This window comes from Lipophrys pholis, assembly GCF_963383615.2.
Source record: "Lipophrys pholis genome assembly, chromosome: 10".
Lineage (NCBI taxonomy): Eukaryota > Metazoa > Chordata > Actinopteri > Blenniiformes > Blenniidae > Lipophrys > Lipophrys pholis.
In genome coordinates, this window is record NC_137640.1 from 15,784,568 (window position 1) to 15,802,659 (window position 18,092).

General features: G+C 41.1%; 2 protein-coding genes across 5 annotated transcripts; one reads left to right on the top strand and one right to left on the bottom strand.

Moving 5' to 3' along the window:
• Positions 1-576: 576 nt before the first annotated feature.
• Positions 577-8,007, bottom strand: hnrnpm (heterogeneous nuclear ribonucleoprotein M). 4 transcript variants are annotated; one of them, XM_080473252.1, is made up of 16 exons: positions 7,762-7,986; positions 6,555-6,736; positions 5,045-5,097; positions 4,360-4,367; positions 4,163-4,256; positions 3,740-4,075; positions 3,501-3,654; positions 3,345-3,394; positions 3,197-3,257; positions 2,708-2,851; positions 2,572-2,619; positions 2,404-2,472; positions 2,201-2,302; positions 1,514-2,103; positions 1,372-1,423; positions 577-1,286 (listed from the first exon to the last, which is right to left on the bottom strand). In XM_080473252.1, the coding sequence occupies exons 1-16, from the start codon at positions 7,845-7,847 to the stop codon at positions 1,123-1,125; spliced, it is 2,193 nt and encodes a 730-aa protein (XP_080329378.1). In that variant the 5' UTR covers positions 7,848-7,986; the 3' UTR covers positions 577-1,122. The 4 variants fall into 4 exon arrangements, with proteins under 4 accessions (XP_080329378.1, XP_080329376.1, XP_080329375.1 ...); XM_080473250.1 differs by lacking the exon at positions 4,360-4,367 and having other exon boundaries at positions 5,041-5,097; positions 7,762-8,007; XM_080473249.1 differs by lacking the exon at positions 4,360-4,367 and having other exon boundaries at positions 3,170-3,257; positions 5,041-5,097.
• A 1,625-nt stretch (positions 8,008-9,632) lies between these two features.
• On the top strand, positions 9,633-17,428 carry dmap1 (DNA methyltransferase 1 associated protein 1). The gene is made up of 10 exons (XM_080473254.1): positions 9,633-10,069; positions 10,664-10,755; positions 11,569-11,764; positions 12,442-12,600; positions 12,691-12,858; positions 13,286-13,471; positions 13,761-13,832; positions 14,412-14,484; positions 15,223-15,575; positions 15,845-17,428. The coding sequence occupies exons 1-10, from the start codon at positions 9,974-9,976 to the stop codon at positions 15,902-15,904; spliced, it is 1,455 nt and encodes a 484-aa protein (XP_080329380.1). The 5' UTR covers positions 9,633-9,973; the 3' UTR covers positions 15,905-17,428.
• Positions 17,429-18,092: the final 664 nt, after the last annotated feature.

Sequence of the window (18,092 nt, forward strand, 5' to 3'; positions counted from 1 at the left end):
ACATTTATAGGTACATGTAAATTCTACACACGAAGGCCACGGGAAATAATTGAATTTGTATTTCAGGTTTATAGCCGCATGATTTAATATTGCACCATTACCAGAGTGCATACAATTCACTTATCTTAGTTACTAATCAATCATACTTTTGAAATCTTTTTTTCCTCAATTCATTTTCACACTTTAACCCATTATTATTTCTCAATCCTGTCTGTACTTTCCTGTAGCATCACTGACCAGAGACTTCTGCTCCCATCAAGTCTGGAGCAAGTGGATTTCTCTTTGCTGCTTGTTGCTCTTTCTATCCTATCCCTTTCCCTTTAAACCTCCGAGCCTGGTTCTGCAAAGGTTTACTCCTGTTAAAATTGAGTTTCTGTCTTTCCACTGTTGCCTATGTCCAGTTTTTCTCTGTAAAAGTGCCTTGAGAAGATCTTGTTCAAAATTAATTTAAACCACAACCGCCAAAGTGTCCTTGAGCAAAACCTCAAACTACCCCCAGCAGATGGATACAGCACATTCCTATGGAGGCCATGTCCATTGTTTTTCTTTTTGACAAGAATCAATGAAGCATTTGTTGTATTCTGTGAAAATGTGGTTTAATTAAGTGATTCATATGCTCCCAGTTGCATGTGGTGATCGGCTTTAGAAGTCATCAGAAATGCTTTGCCACAGAGACAAAATACTCTGCTGTAAAAGACAAGCCTTTTTTGAGAAAAAAAACGGGCACGAAAGACAAAAGTTAATAAAGGCCACCACTTCATCAAATGTGTCTTCATGGTTGCTAAACCAAAGAAGCACTTTCCTGTGTGATGGCAAGTAGCATTATAACTCAAGAGAAAAAGCACAATAAGTAAACTTCTCTGAAATATTCAGGTTTATTTATCAAATGAAATTACAGATCAAAAGCAATCAAAGGTAAAACAAGTCTAAAAAATCATTTGGTCACTAAACAGTGAGATTTCAGAAGACATTCCAACACTTTCACTGTAACAAATTGCTGACTGAAATAACATTTCTACCGTGACAAATAGCTAAATAACCAAATAAAGAAAAGAACACTTCAGACGATGCCAAATGTTTGGTGTCGGGGACTAAAAATGCCAGAACTAAAAAACAAAAAAGTTATGCGTTTCTATCGATCCTAACATCGATCTCTCTTCCACTCAGCCGATAGCCGTTCATGGTACGACAGGCACGCTCAGCAGTTTCAGGGTTGTCGAAGCGGACCACACCACAGCCCTTGGACTTGCCATTCTCCATCTTGATATCAGCATACTGGACCATGCCTTCAGAGAGAATAACAACGTCAAGTGTTGAAATGTTTTCAGCAAGATGACCAGGGCTATCTTGACGGACTAAGAAAATAGTTACCACATGTGTTGAAGGTATCCTTCAGCATCTTCCAGGTGAAGTCAAATGGCAACTACACAAAAACAACAAGTCATAATTGGTTAAAATCATGTAATGAAATGTTTTTCAAATCCATTAAGCTTCAGTTAACGTGAGCACTTACATTTCTGACAAAGATCTGGCATCCCTTCCTCACATTGCCTCCACCAATTCCAGGCCCTCCAGGTCCAGCTCCTCCAAAGGAATTTCCACCAAAGCTTCGATCCAAATCACTGGACCGGTCAAACTGACCACCGACACTTCCAGAGCTCATCCGGTCCATGCCAGAGCTCATCCGGTCGAGTCCACCAGAGGGGAAGCGGTCAAGTCCCCCGGTGGAGCCCATACGGTCAAAGCTGCCGCCCATTCGGTCGAGACCACTGTTGCTCATGCGGTCTATACTCATCGGGGAGGCAAAGTCCATGCTGGTACCCATGCGATCCATCGAAGACGGGGTTAGACGGTCAAACCCAGCTGGGCCAAGGCAGTCGATGCTGGAGCTCATCCGGTCCAGGCTGGGTCCGAGCCGGTCCATACTGGGCCCCAGCCGGTCCATTCCCGAGCCCATCCGGTCAAACCCAGAGCCAAGCCTATCCAGGTCAGACACTCGATCCATCCTGTCCATGCCCATCCGATCCATCCCTCCCATGCGGTCCATGTTTCCTCCCAGACGGTCCATGCCTGAGCTCATCCGGTCCATACCCAGGGAGTTTCCTATACAAAGGAGCCAGCAGAAAGAAAATAAAGAAGCGATCACCAATCGAACTTACACATCACAGGGGCTTTCAAACAAATTCTTGTACATACTAACCCATTCCTCTTTCAAAGGAGTCTCCAAAATTATTGCGAGACATTCCCATTTCATTACGCCCAAAGTCCCTGTCAAAAGAACCACCAATCCCACGATCCATCTCTGACAATGCAAAAGATGGAAACCATTAGAAACATCCAACAAATGTTAAAGTATTCCACACTTGCTTTGGAGTGCTAACACACTAGTAAACACCCTCTTACCATTCATTCTGCCCATTCCAGAGGATCCAAAACGATCCACGTTGTTCATTCCTCCAAAGTTGTCCATTCCTTGAAAGACAGATGAAGGGTTATACAAGGTATGAATCATAAAGAAAGAAAAAAATTAATTGCACATTTTGAGATCCATCAAAGGCTACAGCTACGCACCTCCCCCCATACGACCTCCCATGTTGCCAAAGTTCATCCCATCCATGCCTACACGTAAAAACGGTGAAGATGAGCATCAGATTACTTGTGTTTTTTCCATCAAGAGGTTTGACAACACCACAGTGGTTTTACTTGCCTCCAGGGCCCATGTTGCCCATTCCGCCGCCACCACCACCACTACCACCACTACCACCACTACTACCACCTCCTCTGTTGAGCTGGGTAGCATCAATGGGTTGTCCGCCGGGTCCCAGGCCCAAACCAACCCCACTCAAGCCACCTGGATACCATGAAAGATGGTTTCAAAAAAACATTCACAACCATTCCGACAATCTGTATTAAAACCCACACAGAAAGCACTCAAACCTCAAGATGCCCGAAATGGAATTGTTTCCACACTAGAAATTCATCGACCATCCTCTATGCTACATACAACAAAACTGAAGTAAACAGCATCTTCACTGACAGGAATGTTTGACACAAAAGTCAGACTAATTACATGTTATCGTGAAACAGAACTTTAATATGTCACACTTGGGGACATAATGCTGGCTTCTAAGTAAGTTATACAGATTTCCTTTGAATCAAGTCTACTAACCCAAAGTAGTAAATGGCATATCCTTACGTGGAAGAGCAGGTGCCCCCCTTTCTGGGGGGCCAAAATCTTTAGGGAGGGATTTCTCATCCTGTAATAAAAACAAAAACAAAAATATTAAGACTGCGTTGATCTGGATTTCGAGAGGTAGATCTTATATGCAGTGAAGGCAACACACCAGTTTGACATGCATGGTTCTGTTGAACAACAGCTGCCCATTGAACATAGCTGTGAAATCACTGAGGAAAAATAATACTGTAAACTTTGAAACAATGAATGTCAACGACGGCGCCTAAAAAAATAAAAACCAAAAGCAAAACTTTTCAGAGGATACAGACGGCCTGGACTGCTTCAATTGGCATTTCAAATGTTACAGTTCCCATTCCTCTGCTTTTGCCATCCTTGTCTTCCAGGATGTCAGTTCTGATCACCATGCCTGCCATGCCGAACACCTCCTTCAGCTTTTTCCATCCCACTTTGTAGTCCAGCTGTGGGCACAGGACAAACAGTCATTACTCTGCTTGCTATACGAGTACTTCAGAATAATTTGTAGAAAAAATCTAGGGGTCTCACATTTGCTACAAAAACAGTGCTGCCAATCCTGCCAGCTTGGAGACCATGGATGACTTCATTAGGGATGTTGGGGTTGTTCATCAAGCTTGGAGGAATACTGACCATGGGGCCATTTGGTCCAGGCCCCATGCGGTCCATGCGGTCCATGCGATCCATCCCTCCCATACCACCCATTCCTCCCATTCCACCCATACCTCCCATGCCTCCATGTCCACCCATGCCTCCATGGCCTCCCATGCTTCCATGCCCTCCCATGCCTCCCATGCCTCCATGGCCACCTGGAGGACCACCTTGGGCCCTGTTGATTTCCCTCTGAGCAATCATACCGTCAGGATCCTTAGAAAGAAAATAAAAATATTACTTAGGTAAGCTTTTGGTCAGAAGGACAGTATTGAGAGCGTGTTTTTGTGTTCTGTGACTCACCTCTTTCACTTTCAGGGGCCGTCCATTAAAGCTGTGCTTGTTGACCTTCTCCACTGCTTTCTTCATTAGTTCTTCAGTCCTGAACTCAACAACACTGAAAGCAAAGACATTTATTCATGTAGAAAAATTTGTTGTTGATCCCTACACTCTAATGAGAGGTTGTAACTTTGATTTAAAAAAATAATAATAATACTTACGCACAACCCTTCATTGATTGAAGTCATCAGAGCAGGATGCAACAAAAGTGAAGAACATTTTGAATTAACATGAGTATTTTTTTATTCTAAAAAAAGATTAATGGGATTCAGCAAATGAAGCAATATCAACACTTTCATGCACAATTCAAAGGTGAAAAGCAGATGTCTACAGTCTTGGCCAGAACTCTGTGCTTCCAAATAGTGTTACATTACAAGATCCGGTATTCTTTTCTCCCTATAACAAACAATACAATCAAAGTGTAGAAAATATCGTTTTCCAACATCCAATAACAGAAAATCCACAATGAGATAAAAATTCCCCAGTACTAAGATAGATGAGGCAACTGTTCCAGTGAGCAGTTCTGTGAATGGATGATGTTTAACAACCATCTACCAGCCTTGACAACCTCTACGGACGAGACCACTTGAGATCGTAAGAAGCAAATCCAGCAACCAAAAGGAACGCTGTCAGCTACTGCAATTCCCAAGAGTGGCTACAAAGTCAGGATGGCCTCAAGTCAGTGCCACAGACGCCAAATAAACACGCCTACATGATGACCAACTCGCACTCCACCAAGTTTCTGAATCGGAACAATTTCCAACAATTTAAATAAGAAAACCAAAGCTGACAAACACAAGTTTGTCTAGGCTTATTTATGAGTTTTATTTGTGTATTTGCACTTACCCTTGATTTGCCTTCTGCGTCCATTAAGTGTTCCACGTACGTTACCTCACCCACTACAAATCAGATTCCAGAGATGACACACACCAAGGGGAGAGAAGCCGAGAGAATAATGGGGGTTTAGAGCAGAAACACAAGTAGGGCGGCCGTTGACGGTGAGCTCCAACGGCAAGTCCTGAGCCTTCACCCCCAGCACCTCAGCAGCACAATGATACAGGTCTACAAAAACTAAGCTTTTGTCTTTTATCAAGAAAAGAAATGACTTCTTAGTCTGCCCTTGTTAGAATTCTCCCAAAATGCCCAAAGCAGTAGACTGAGGACAACAACTGTTGAAATGGCCAACAGGCTTCCTACTTGGATATAATGCCGTGAACACCACCTCCGACATGAAGAGGTTTGACCAAATGATTTCAAGTTGGCAACACTTACTCGTTTCCTCAGCCCATTTCATTGCAAACCTGAGCATACTTTTTCAGATATCGACATTTTAAACCTTAGACTATCGCATCGATCATTTGGCCACGAGCCTAAGAAGAAACCTTCAACTGGAGAGCTAACCATAATCATAACAATAAGCTCTTCAAAAAGAGAAACGTCTAACTACACCCCATTCATAATGTTGCCCTGTTACTGAGATGCACAATCATAATTTTGATTCAGCATCTACCGACAGCCAAGCTGCGTACCATGGTCACATGTCTGTTCAACAAATGGACACCAGTGACCAAACCTCTAGAGACAAGGACAGTGCGTAAGAAGCTGCTTCATTTTGTAGACCTGTACCCCAGAAAAATCCCCAGCACAAGGCTGTTTGGCACAACATGGAGATCTGCCGAGTTAACATTTGCTTGTCAAGGTCGCACCTAAAAAAGAAAATGCAATTTAACTCCACAGTCAGTTTTCACAGCACGAATTCCTGCCCTTCCTTTGGACAAGGATAATACCTGTAACACATGTTTAAACATGATGTAAATGCCAATTTAATGCATTACCAGTAATACATCAAAGACCAAAGGCCCAAAACTAAACAACTATTAATTTAAGTGAATAAGTTGACACGAACCTTGATGAAAATCAAAGTTGCTGAATTGCAGTTGTCCAATTTATACATCACAATATACTGTTGAGTTTTCATCATGGATTTCTTGGAGAAAACATCTTGTTCATTATCCCAAGCCATTGGATTTTTCCGTTAGTGGACTCGCTTTACACAAGTACAACCACAACTTCTCAAAAACTTCAAAAGGTTTGGAAGATCTCATTAAAGACATAAAATGGTCAACTTCAAGATTCACCACACTTGTACCAGTCTGCAGCAACTCAGTTTTCGGACAAATTGGGGACGGTGTCCAAAACCATTGTTCCAAATAACTCCCACAAGCTCTCAAGCAACTTCCACGAGCCCTTGAAAAGCTGTTGAGGTCAAATAAAATGACCCTGAAGGTCATTCTGTGTTTTTTTTTTTATCATGTCCATAAGTGACATGAGTCACTTTCTTTTTCAAACACCTTACCTTTTTCTTTCATCAGGTCTTTGAGAGCTTGCCATTTTACGTCATACGGGATGTTGCTGACAAACACACGGTATCTTTTGTTCACATTTCCATAGGGCTCGAAGCGACCACCTCCACCTCTCTTATGGGGCCTCTCCTTCCTGCTTGCATTGGAATCATTCTTAGCTTTTCCATTCATTTCTCTATAAAAAAAACAAAAGAAAATTGTTAATGTAATGCGTAACCTTTGAAGAACAATTCTGTAAATAAAACCCACAAACTTGGATGTCAACAAACTGTTAACTAACACTGAGTAAAGAGCTGTACATAATAGAAAGCCAAGTCCCGAGGATATTGGCTTAAAAGTATATTTCTTAAAATATCAACTGAAATTAATGTTAATGAAAGTTTGACAAAAACAAACTGGTAGGTCATATATAAGTGTGAAGACTTAAAGGAGATTGTAGATTTGACAAAATAGTTAAAAATCACATGAATGGCATCTTCAATTAATCCATCTGGTCCCCCTCATGTTTAAGTACTGAGAAGTGAGATAAAACTGAAGTAAAACTTAAGAGGTGTAAAATATTTTCTTTCCAGATAACGAGGATCATTAGTCGTAGTAAAGAGTCAATCAATTAGTAACAAACTAAAACCTAAAGTTGAGGATGTTAGAATTTCTATTATGTTTGTAGTTCCGGTTTGTGAAAACACAGCGAGTCCCTTGAAATTAAAGGCCCTTAAACCTAGTTTAGATTTACTCTCATACAGATACTGAGGCCAGAATAAATGGAGGCATGGTTAAGAAGCCTGCAGCCAAGTCGCATTGTAAGGCCGCTCTTAAGGTTAGGCTAATGGGCCTGCTTTAGATCACAACCCATTACCAATCAAGGGCCTAATGTTAAGTTAATCTATAAATTGGTAAATTAATAAAATGCACGTTTTGAACTTCGACACACAGCGGTGTACTTCTGTCGTTGGTTTGTGTTTAAGGCTTCGTTTCTCTCCAAGGATGAACAGGCCGCTAACACACCACATCAATGCGCTGCTAACCAAATAAAAGTATACGACGTCGAGCTACGTACACAACCGCTTCATCTCCTATTTCTAGGCTGGATGCTGCGGAATTGACACACTTAATGGGACGTTCGTGGGTGTCTTTCACTGGAATGCGCCCAGCTAACGTTCGTCAACGAGTCAACAAAAGACATTAGATGAATGGACTCACCCCGGCTGCTGCTGCTGCTGCAGCGGCGGCTGCTGCTGCTGTTGGCCAACATTCTCGGTCACACTTTCAGCCTGCTCGTTGGACATTTTTTTTCTCGCGGATTTGAGTGTTTATTATTCGCAAAAGGAGTAGATTTCAATCCGAAACCGTGGTTTGATTTTGTCGAATAAGAGAGCAACCAACAACTGCGTCTGCGAGAACAGAAAAATGGCGGATTTTTTCCGTGAGCACGAGCGGATGAAGAACAATTTGAAAGCTATCTTCTTCCGGTATTTGACTAATAAAGTAAAAGTGTTTTCGGATATTGGCAAGACTTTCAGAATAAGACTCAATTATTCTATTATTTATAATCTACGTCCAGTTTCACACCTATGTGCGATCTCTTTATTAAATGAATGGCGTAATAAAGGATACATTTTTTCTACAGTTTTATTCATTTTAATCTGTTTTAGGGATGCGTTGTTAACTCCTTACTTTTTAATTAGTTCCAGTGCCATAGCTGTGTGGGGCTGAGGGAAAAATAGAAAATATCTTTGTGTATATGTAGGATGGATAGGCTGGTTTTGTCATTGTCAAACGCAGTGAGTTTTTTTGACGTTTCAGTGCACTGAATGATCTTTCCGCTGTGCATGTTGTTACTGACAGACATTGAAGAATCTGAAGAAGGGTTGCAAATTTGGGAAAGATCTTGGTGTATTTTCGAGCTTCATGAACGTTGTCCTGGAGGTTGCTGGATGCTGTCCACTTCTGCTTCCAGTAGTGAATCTCAACTGCCAGGGGCACGGGGGAGGCTGTGCATCTTCAAGGGTGACTAGGACAGCTGGAACCTTAAAAACACAATGCAAATGAAATATTATTATTACACTTTTAGGATGTAATATTTCTTCCATCGTTACATAATGTCAGTGACTTGATATTGATATATTTTTTGTAAGAAAGTTCAATAGCTGGACAATTATTACATTCAACAATACACACTGATTCATTTGTATTGTACTTACCAGTGCCATTCCATTAATAACCTTGAGGTGTAGATTTGTAGGGCCGGTGGAATGAATGAAAGTGGGTGAAGAAAAATATTATAAATATGTTTCACTGATCTTTCAGTAATAACAAAATAAAGTTGCTCAAAATTAGAATGATTATGTTTACAATAAATGAGAAAACACATCTAAATGTATACATATTTACAACACTTTAATCTATAAATGGGAACTATGTCCTTACCAGTAGCAGGACTGGTCTTGGTCCTCTTGACTGGGAACTCAAATCTCTCTGTGGAGCGTGATATAGGCTCTGTGGCTAGAGGAGAAGTTGTTGGGGTCTTCAGTAACCTGAGGATGCCAGTTGCTGATCCTGAATCACGAACCTTCTTCTGCAAATAAAAAAAATAGAAAAATATTCTCAGTCATTTTAACAAGTAAAAGGGAATAAACCTTAGTGTAATATAACAAAAAAAAATTTGCAATTTGGCATCAGGTTCACAGATCTTCCATAGATGTTTGAGTTGTTTGTATAGGTGTGGTTTGTAATGTGCAAAATGCATGTGACTCAATGACTGTGTAACGTCAGGATGGTGTTGGCACTGGCAAATAAAGTGTTGATGAGTTTGTTTATGCTTTGATACACTTGTATCAAATCTTTAATACCATATCGTTTGTTAAGCATTTTGCGCCACAAAATTCCTCGTTTAAAAAGTGCTTTTGATTGATTGATTGATTGATTGATTGATTGGTTGGTTGGTTGGTTGGTTGGTTGGTTGGTTGGTTGGTTGGTTGGTTGGTTGGTTGGTTGATGGATTAATTCCTTCATTTCTTCATTCATTGATGGCCCGTTGTGATCTGGGTGGACAGATGCTGCAGTGACTCTCCACAACTGAAGGGGGCGATAAGACGGTGTCGTTACACCGGGCGCGGCGGATGCAGTCCGGGGTTTTGCTAACTCCGCTGTTAGCACGAACATAGCATCTGAGTGTTTAATTTTTCAGTAACAGCGTTGTTTTAAAATTACTGTAGAAATATCTGTCGGGGTTTTTGGGAAGAGTAATATTGTCGCTAGACTGTCTTTGGTTTCTAATATACGCAGTTTAACAGGTGTAACCGTGAGCGTCGTCGATGAAGATAAGCGCTTTCGCATGCACGGAATCAATAACCGAGTCTGGCTATCGTAACAGTGTTGACATTTGAGATAATACTACGATTTAGACAAAGTCATGGCTACTGGGGCTGATGTCAGGGATATCCTTGAGTTGACCGGTGGGGAAAATGACGGTCCCATCACTAAGAAAGACCTCATCAACTCTGATAAGGTGAGAAAGTTTTATTGTGATGAATGTCCGTTCATTTTGACTGTGTCCTACATACAGACAGTATCGCTATGAGTTCTAGATGTTCTTCACACGATCAAACGAGATTGATATAGTTTCTCTGTGCAAGACTGTAATTGCTTCTTTTGTGTGCAACCCTGGTCCTGGTGGATGTTTGGGGTTACCTTGTTTCCCTGCTAACTAGTGACAGACTTCATTTAGCGACCGGTAGTGCTGCTTGTATCGGCAAATGCTAAAATTTAACTCACAAAATGTGCGACACTTCGAAACTTTATTGTAAATGCGGTTAAATGCCATTCACCAGTACAACTGTGGGTTTCTGTAGGACTTTTAACATCTGCTGTTACTAGGCGGCAACCACGGACGTTAAAGGAAGTCGGTCACCAGTTAACAGGGAAACTACTTAATCCGAAACACGGGCCACCATCCTGCATGACTTAGACGCCTCCCAGCTCAGAACACCTGCAATCTCTAATGATAACCTCATCATCAAGAACATGGAGCTCCATGGCCCTCCTGGATCAGGACTATACACCCTTGACTAGAATAACATGTCTCTCTCTCATCTTTCCTCAGAAAAAATCTAAGAAGTCAACAGAGACGCTGACCTTTAAGAGACCAGAGGGGATGCACCGGGAGGTCTACGCTCTGCTGTATTCAGATAAGAAGTATGTGTTTCTTATATTGTCTAATGAGAAACCACTCAGAACATTTAGACTTCTTGAATAAAAATGGATTCATATATAGTGTCTTGACAATATGCATTCCCACAGACACATGTATGTGTATACTATTCCGTAGGTCCTCCTTTTTTGGTACCAAAACACACCTGACCGGTGGTGATAAGATATAAACCACTCCTAGAACACTCCACAAGAACTGCAGTTTTGGAGAACTCAGACTTGATTGTTGGACCGTCACAATTTGGTTCCTGTCACCCTCACTCATATCCATTTATTTCTTCCTTCATTCTGCGTTATGTGTCAAAACATTGTTTGATTGTAAATAACTGCTTAAATGATTAACTGATAAAGACACAGATTTAAACACTTTGACCACCTATGTTTTGTTTCTTTTTTTACATACAAAAACACATATTAAAGCATCAATCACAGTGAAACATTACCAAAGAATCAGAGAGTCGAGCATTTTTATTTATGATGAAGTTGTAATACTGGGGTTTAATTTGGCGGTTCTCTTTATTTTCCCCTAGTTGCCTTTGCGGATACAAATCTGCAAGATTTTCAGGGTTTGAGCATTAATAATCCACGCTGTCATTAAGAAATAGAGAATACGGATAATCTTTGCATGTTGAGCAGTGGTGGCCTCCAGGGTAGGCATCTGAATTTCGCAGGTTCAAATCCCACAGCTGACAAGTCACCACTTTCTGTGGGTTCTCAAGCAAGACCCTTGATTCCCAGCAGTTCCCTGGGTGCTGTACTGTTTTGTGACATTTCTTTCTCATATTCCATCATCTATAGAGATGCGCCTCCTCTGCTACCAAGTGATACTACTCAGGGCTACAGGACAGTTAAAGCCAAACTTGGCTGTAAAAAGGTTCGTCCCTGGAAGTGGATGCCCTTCACAAATCCAGCTCGCCGCGATGGAGCCATATTCCACCATTGGAGACGCGTGGCAGAGGAGGGAAAGGACTACCCCTTTGCTCGCTTCAATAAGGTAGGATTGACCAGGTATCATTTTCAATCGTACAAAAAGCTCCCAGCCTATTTTATGTCCTCTTTAAAGAGTGTCAAACTCATTTTGGTCCAGAGACCATATACTGCCCAATCATGTTTAGAGGGGGCCTTATCAGCAACATCACAGCACATTAACCTATAAACACAAAAGTTTGGGTCTACTCCAAGTGTTTTCTCTTTGTTTTAGGAGGTATAAAATTAATTATGAATAAATATAATTTACAAACAAATTATTAAAAAAAGTTTAGATTTAAATATACTTTTCAACAAATCCTGAACAAGATGAAAGTGGTGCAACATTGTGCTATTTTCAACAATGCTTCAGAAGTCACAAACCAAGTACAGTCTATTGCAACCTTCATAGATGCTTTTGCATATTCCCCAGTGGCTTTGATGCTAATGGTATTTGACGAGCATTAAGGTAGCAGGCTTTCTCTGCTCGGGTCTGAGTGTGGTGTCATGCCCACTTCTACTAAACCACTAAAATTTATGAATTTGAGTCAATATTTCCTTTGTCAGTCCTACACTTTACAAACTGGGTTCTGGATTGAAACCTCTGGCAGGCCGGTTTTGGCTCGTGAGTCATATGTTTGACTCTCTTGTTTTAGACAGGCACACCAAATTTCTATGTCTCTGTGTGTTTGTGTTCCTCTACAGACAGTGCAGGTACCAGTGTACTCGGAGCAAGAATACCAAATGCATCTACATGATGATGGCTGGACTAAAGCAGAGACGGACCACCTGTTTGACTTATGTAAGCGCTTTGACCTACGCTTCGTAGTTGTCCACGACCGCTATGACCACCAGCAATACAGAGTAAGTGTACTTTCCCACGCCAAGTACAAAAAAAGTTAGTCTTGTCAATGAAACCCTTATTGGTTTTACTTTTTCATTGTATCTTCACAGAAACGCTCTGTGGAGGATCTGAAAGAACGATATTATAATATTTGTGGCAAGCTGACGAAGGTCCGTGCTCCATCGGGAACAGAGCCAAAAATCTACATTTTTGATGCTGGTCATGAAAGACGCCGCAAAGATCAGTTGGAGAAGCTGTTCAATCGCACACCAGAACAAGTAAATGACTTGAACTTCGTTTGTATTTCAACTACACAGTTTCATGTTTTTCTGTCCAGAGTTTACACGATAACTCACCAAAAATCACATTAAATATCAATGTAACATTGACTTCCTTAAGCAACACGCAAAATTGATTTTGTAAGGGAGAGTTTTATTTAGCAAGAGAAACTTAAAAAGAAAAGGATACCCTTGGTGTATTTCTAACATACCGAGAATAGAATGAACCACCACATTTGTACAGTTCGAGCTGGTTCTCAAGGTTCAGTGATTGGTTGTATGGCAATCATGGTTAAATCTGTTGACACAGGGGTGACATGAGGTAGTAAACATTCACATAGTGAAAACAAATTGCTTCTTATCTGGTACTTTTGCAACATGTTATCCTTTGAAATTTGAAATTGCAATTCTCTTATTTTTCCCATAGGTGGCAGAAGAGGAGTATCTTATTCAAGAGCTGAGAAAGATTGAGACTAGGAAAAAAGAGCGAGAAAAGAAAGCCCAAGATCTGCAGAAACTCATTAAAGCCGCTGACACAACTACAGAGCTGAGACGAGCCGAAAAGAGAGTTTCCAAGAAAAAACTTCCACAGAAAAGAGAAACAGAGAAACCGGTAAGTTGTGCACTCACTGGAAAGCACACCAACTATAAACCCACAAGAAATGTGGAAGTATCGTAAGATGAAGGGTTTTCTGAAATAATGATGCATCTGTCCTTTTCGAATGTAAAATATATTGAAGGAATGTTGGTGTCTCCACATATGTAAATACTTTTACTAGATTCTATTTGAGTCCTGATTAATCTCGTAATAAATTTACATTTTTTTCTTTAGATCTAGTTACATTAAGTCAGAGGAGATTCAGAGTTATATGGCTTGTAATCATCCATCTATTCTTCTTTAGGCTGTTCCAGAGACAGCTGGCATCAAGTTTCCTGACTTCAAATCAGCGGGAGTCACACTGCGCAGTCAGAGGGTGAGTATGACCTCATACTTTTGGGGCAATAAAATTGCAAAACAATTTCACATCAGTTAAAGGCCTTCGATTCATATGAAATGATTTGCTAAAACAAAAAAACTACTCTGGAAACCACCACAGTCCAAACATTATATTGTTGCTTTGAATCAAATAATTCCAGGTGTCTGTTTTAGAAATGGCCTTAATTTTGTCGCCATTTGAATATTTTTATAAGGTAATCAAAACTATTGTTGGGACTCCCTGTTAGGATCCAAATAACTTTAGCAGAACTCAATTCTGCAGTTGATGTATATAATAAAATGGAATTCGTGTCTTGAGCAAAGGAACTCCTTTTCATCTTGAAGACTGATGAGGATCTGCCTCTCAAAATGGAAAATGCATTAGCACAGCTAAAGAACTGGAGTGCCACTCCAGCTAATCAGTCAGATAGAGTTCAGTGGATAAAGACATTTTGATCTGGCCTGCTGAAGTGCATTTCATAGGAATTAAAAGCCCTGAGGTGGCGCAGTTTATCCTAATGCCCCTTGTACCTTTAAATCACAGCTGTGTGTGTGCTTCTGTCTCTGTGTTATTTAGATGAAACTGCCAAGCTCCGTCGGCCAGAAGAAGATCAAGGCCATTGAACAGATCCTGGTAGATCAGGGAGTGGGTAAGTTACCAACAAATATTAGCAATTTGGTAATACTTTCAATCCTTCTCTATAACAGACCGAATTGTCACTTACACAGGGAAAATAGATAATATCATCTTTAAAAACAGACCAACATCCACTTGTAGAGATATTTTGATATCTGTAACAAATGTAGTTAATGCAGTTCGAGTGGTTTTCCCAAGTATACGTACTGTGCAAATGGCCAGTTGATCCGGTCACAGATCCAACTCATAGTAGTAGCTGGTTGTAAAAGGAGGAACAGGGGCCACATTAGTGTGAATGTTTGTTTGTTATGAAAGAAATAATTTTTTTGTAAACTTCAACTATTAAAGGTGTATATTCCCTTCTTTCTTCAGTCTGTTTGCTCATGCAAAATGTAATGCGATTAATATAGATTAAGATTGGAGAATATAATTGCGATTAATCGAAATGAATCCACAGCCACCCTGTGATTAATCTGATTAAAAATGTTAAACCGTCTGACAGCACGAGTGGAATTGGAAAGGAGTGGTTCAACACATGAGGGTTTTTTTAATGATTATTTTCAAGATATCAAGATACAGTCTAGTTGGCAAAGAAAGGGACTTTCGCACTTTCTGAATTCACCACAGCGATAATGTTTAATGTTTGATATTCAGAGCACCTCTCATACGCCATCATGTAGTGACCGTATTTAGCTCTTGTTTTTGTTTGAATGAAATTGATGTGGTCCCTTTGTGGATTTGTTGTTTTTAGATCTTAACCCCATGCCCACCGAGGAGATAGTACAGATGTTCAACGAGCTTCGTAGTGATTTAGTGCTTCTATATGAACTGAAGCAGGCTCACAGCAACTGTGAGTATGAACAACAGATGCTACGCCATCGATATGAAGCCCTTCTGAAAAACGGCGGCGGAGCCATGTGTGTAGGAACTGTTGGCGCTGGACCAATCACTGTGGCACAAAGTGGGGAAATGAACTCCACAAACAGCACCATAGCATCCAGCCTGGGGGGTGAAGCTCAGTCCTGGCCCAGCACGGATGACATCAAGGTGGAAGCGAAAGAGCAGATCATTGATGTTGTAGGAGCACCACTTACCCCCAACTCGGTAAGTCTGCACATCTCTGAGGCAAAACATGACATTTAACGTAAACACAACGAGGAATACAAATGCATGTGTTTGTAATGTGATTTATTTCAATCTGCTCAGACAAGATGTATACAAAGTAGCACCAGAGCAACACGTCTGAGCTAAGCATCAGAGCCATTATTACTGGCTCTCTGTCTCATGTACATCAATCATTTTATATATGCGCGTCAGTCACTTGGAACCGATCTAATGTGCATCGTGTGACTGTCTTGTGTTTTACATTGTAGCGCAAACGTAGAGAATCGGCGTCCAGTCCATCTTCAGTGAAGAAGGTGAAGAAGCCTTGATGAGTGAGGCAGCTGCCACAGACCGAGGACAAAGATTGTGTTACTCATTGTGAGATTTGCAGCAAAATGCTCATGTGTGAGTTATGGCTGGTTAGTATCCTAATAATTACAGAGACCAGAGAGGTCTCACCATGGCTCAGGAGAGCCACCATGCTACATGTTTTAGATGTCTCCCTGCTTCTGCACACCTCATTACATCATCATCAATCTTGTAAATAAGCCACTCAGGTGTGGTGTAGCTGGGAGAGATCTAAAACACGCAGGACAATGGCCTTCCAACACTAGGAATGGACACCTCTGATCTACACACACACCCCTTTTCACCTACTGACCAGACCTCTCCAGCTCCTCCTCGTGTGGCGTCCACCGTGCATCGCTGTGACAAAGGCAACGACTGAGTGACATTTCATTCCATTAGTGCTTGTCCGCTTGCCTCCACCACTGCTCAGCCTTAGATGAGCCAAGATCAACTGTAAATTGCAAGGCTGAGCTAATCGGGACACGGTGAAGACGATGGGAATGACTAGATAATTGGAATGAGAGACCGGAGTCCGGGATTGGGACGAATTGAACCTTCAATGCTCGTCTGACCCCTCTGCGATTTTAATGTATCCTAATAATGGTATAGTGTTTACTGGAAGAATTTGTATTTTTTTTATTTTTTTTTGAATTGTGCCTGTATTATTGGCTCTCTATATGGAGTACAATTCATCGGATGGATGCCGCCTCCGTCTGCTGTTCATTCTTTGTTCTAGTGAAGCTGATTTGTATTTTTATTTTTTATTATCCTCAGGCGACCTTGAAGATGCTTTAGTCAGCAATTAAATGTGTTTTTTCTTACTGTGGGTGTTGCAGGTTAATCTTATGTCATTCCCATTAAGATTTCTCAACTTTGTTGCTGTTTTTCTCAGGAGCAACCTTGACTCATCCATAATTGATGTTGAATACACACATTCGTTGGGGACATTGTAGGTTCATGACATTTTTACCTTACCTGTCATCTAAGTTAAGAGACAACTAATGACTTCATTAATATGATAATTAGGAAGTGATCATTTGTGGGCTGGCACAGCCACTGAAACTTCATTAGGTCTCCTCTCTATAATATTGCTAATTGCATGTCAATTATGTCATTTAGCCTACTTAGACATTAATTTCTATGCAAATTTTCAGTGTTTGCCCAGAAGAGGAGTGTTATGACTGGAGCATACTGTGTCTACATACATGTTTACGGAGCTCATACTTGCGAAGGAATTCTTTTGGTTTTTTTCAACCCAGTTGAGACCCAAGGGAAGAACAAAAATTGTCAACTTCAGAGATAATTTAGATGTGGGGCGCAAAGGCTTGATAATTTAGCTTGTGAGAGTTTCATTATCAAATGAAAGTGATCAGTCAAATCTTCATTTTAAAGATCTAATAAACGCTGCTGAGGCTCTGGGAGTAAAGCCGTTCGCACTCTGCAGGCCTTGTGATTGAGAGAGAGGAAAAAGACTGAGAGAAGGCAAGTAAACATGGGTAAAATGGATTCTCTGTGTCTATATTTCATGTTGAAAATTGGCTCATAAATCCAGTGGTTTGATCTATGGGACCCGTCGTTGCTTGAAAAAACCTCCGTAAATGTGTAATTTCTCCCTTGACAGAACACAGCCGAAAGGCTATCTTTCTTACGCCTCCCCCCTCCACTCCCCTCCTCTCCGCTCTCTCTCTTTCACCTCTTTTTTCTGTCCTTCATTCTCACTTAGTCTCTCTCTCGCTCTCTCTCTCTCTCTCTCTCTCTCTCTCTCTGCAAGCCTGGTGTTGGATTAATGCTCTGCTCTCGTCCCGTCCCTCCTTTCATGCTCCTCTGATATCTTCTTTTCATCACTGCTCATCCATTTATCAAAACGGGGTTTTTTTTCTATTCCTCTCCGTCTCTCAATACCCAAAGCCACCTTAAGTTATAAGGCAACTATCTTGTAAGATGGGCATAAAGAACGCGGAGGTTATTAATAAACACTCGTCTAAATTGAAAATAGGTGGGCAGGGAAGTATTGTCAGCCAAGTGTGAATGATAAAGACCCCCGGAGTAGCCCTTCATCTAACTCTGCCACGAGCTCCATCCAGTCCACAGTGTATGTTCTGCAACACTGATGTGAAAAGCATGAAGCAGAGCACCGTAGCAGAGTGTGTTATAACGTGGTTGTGATGG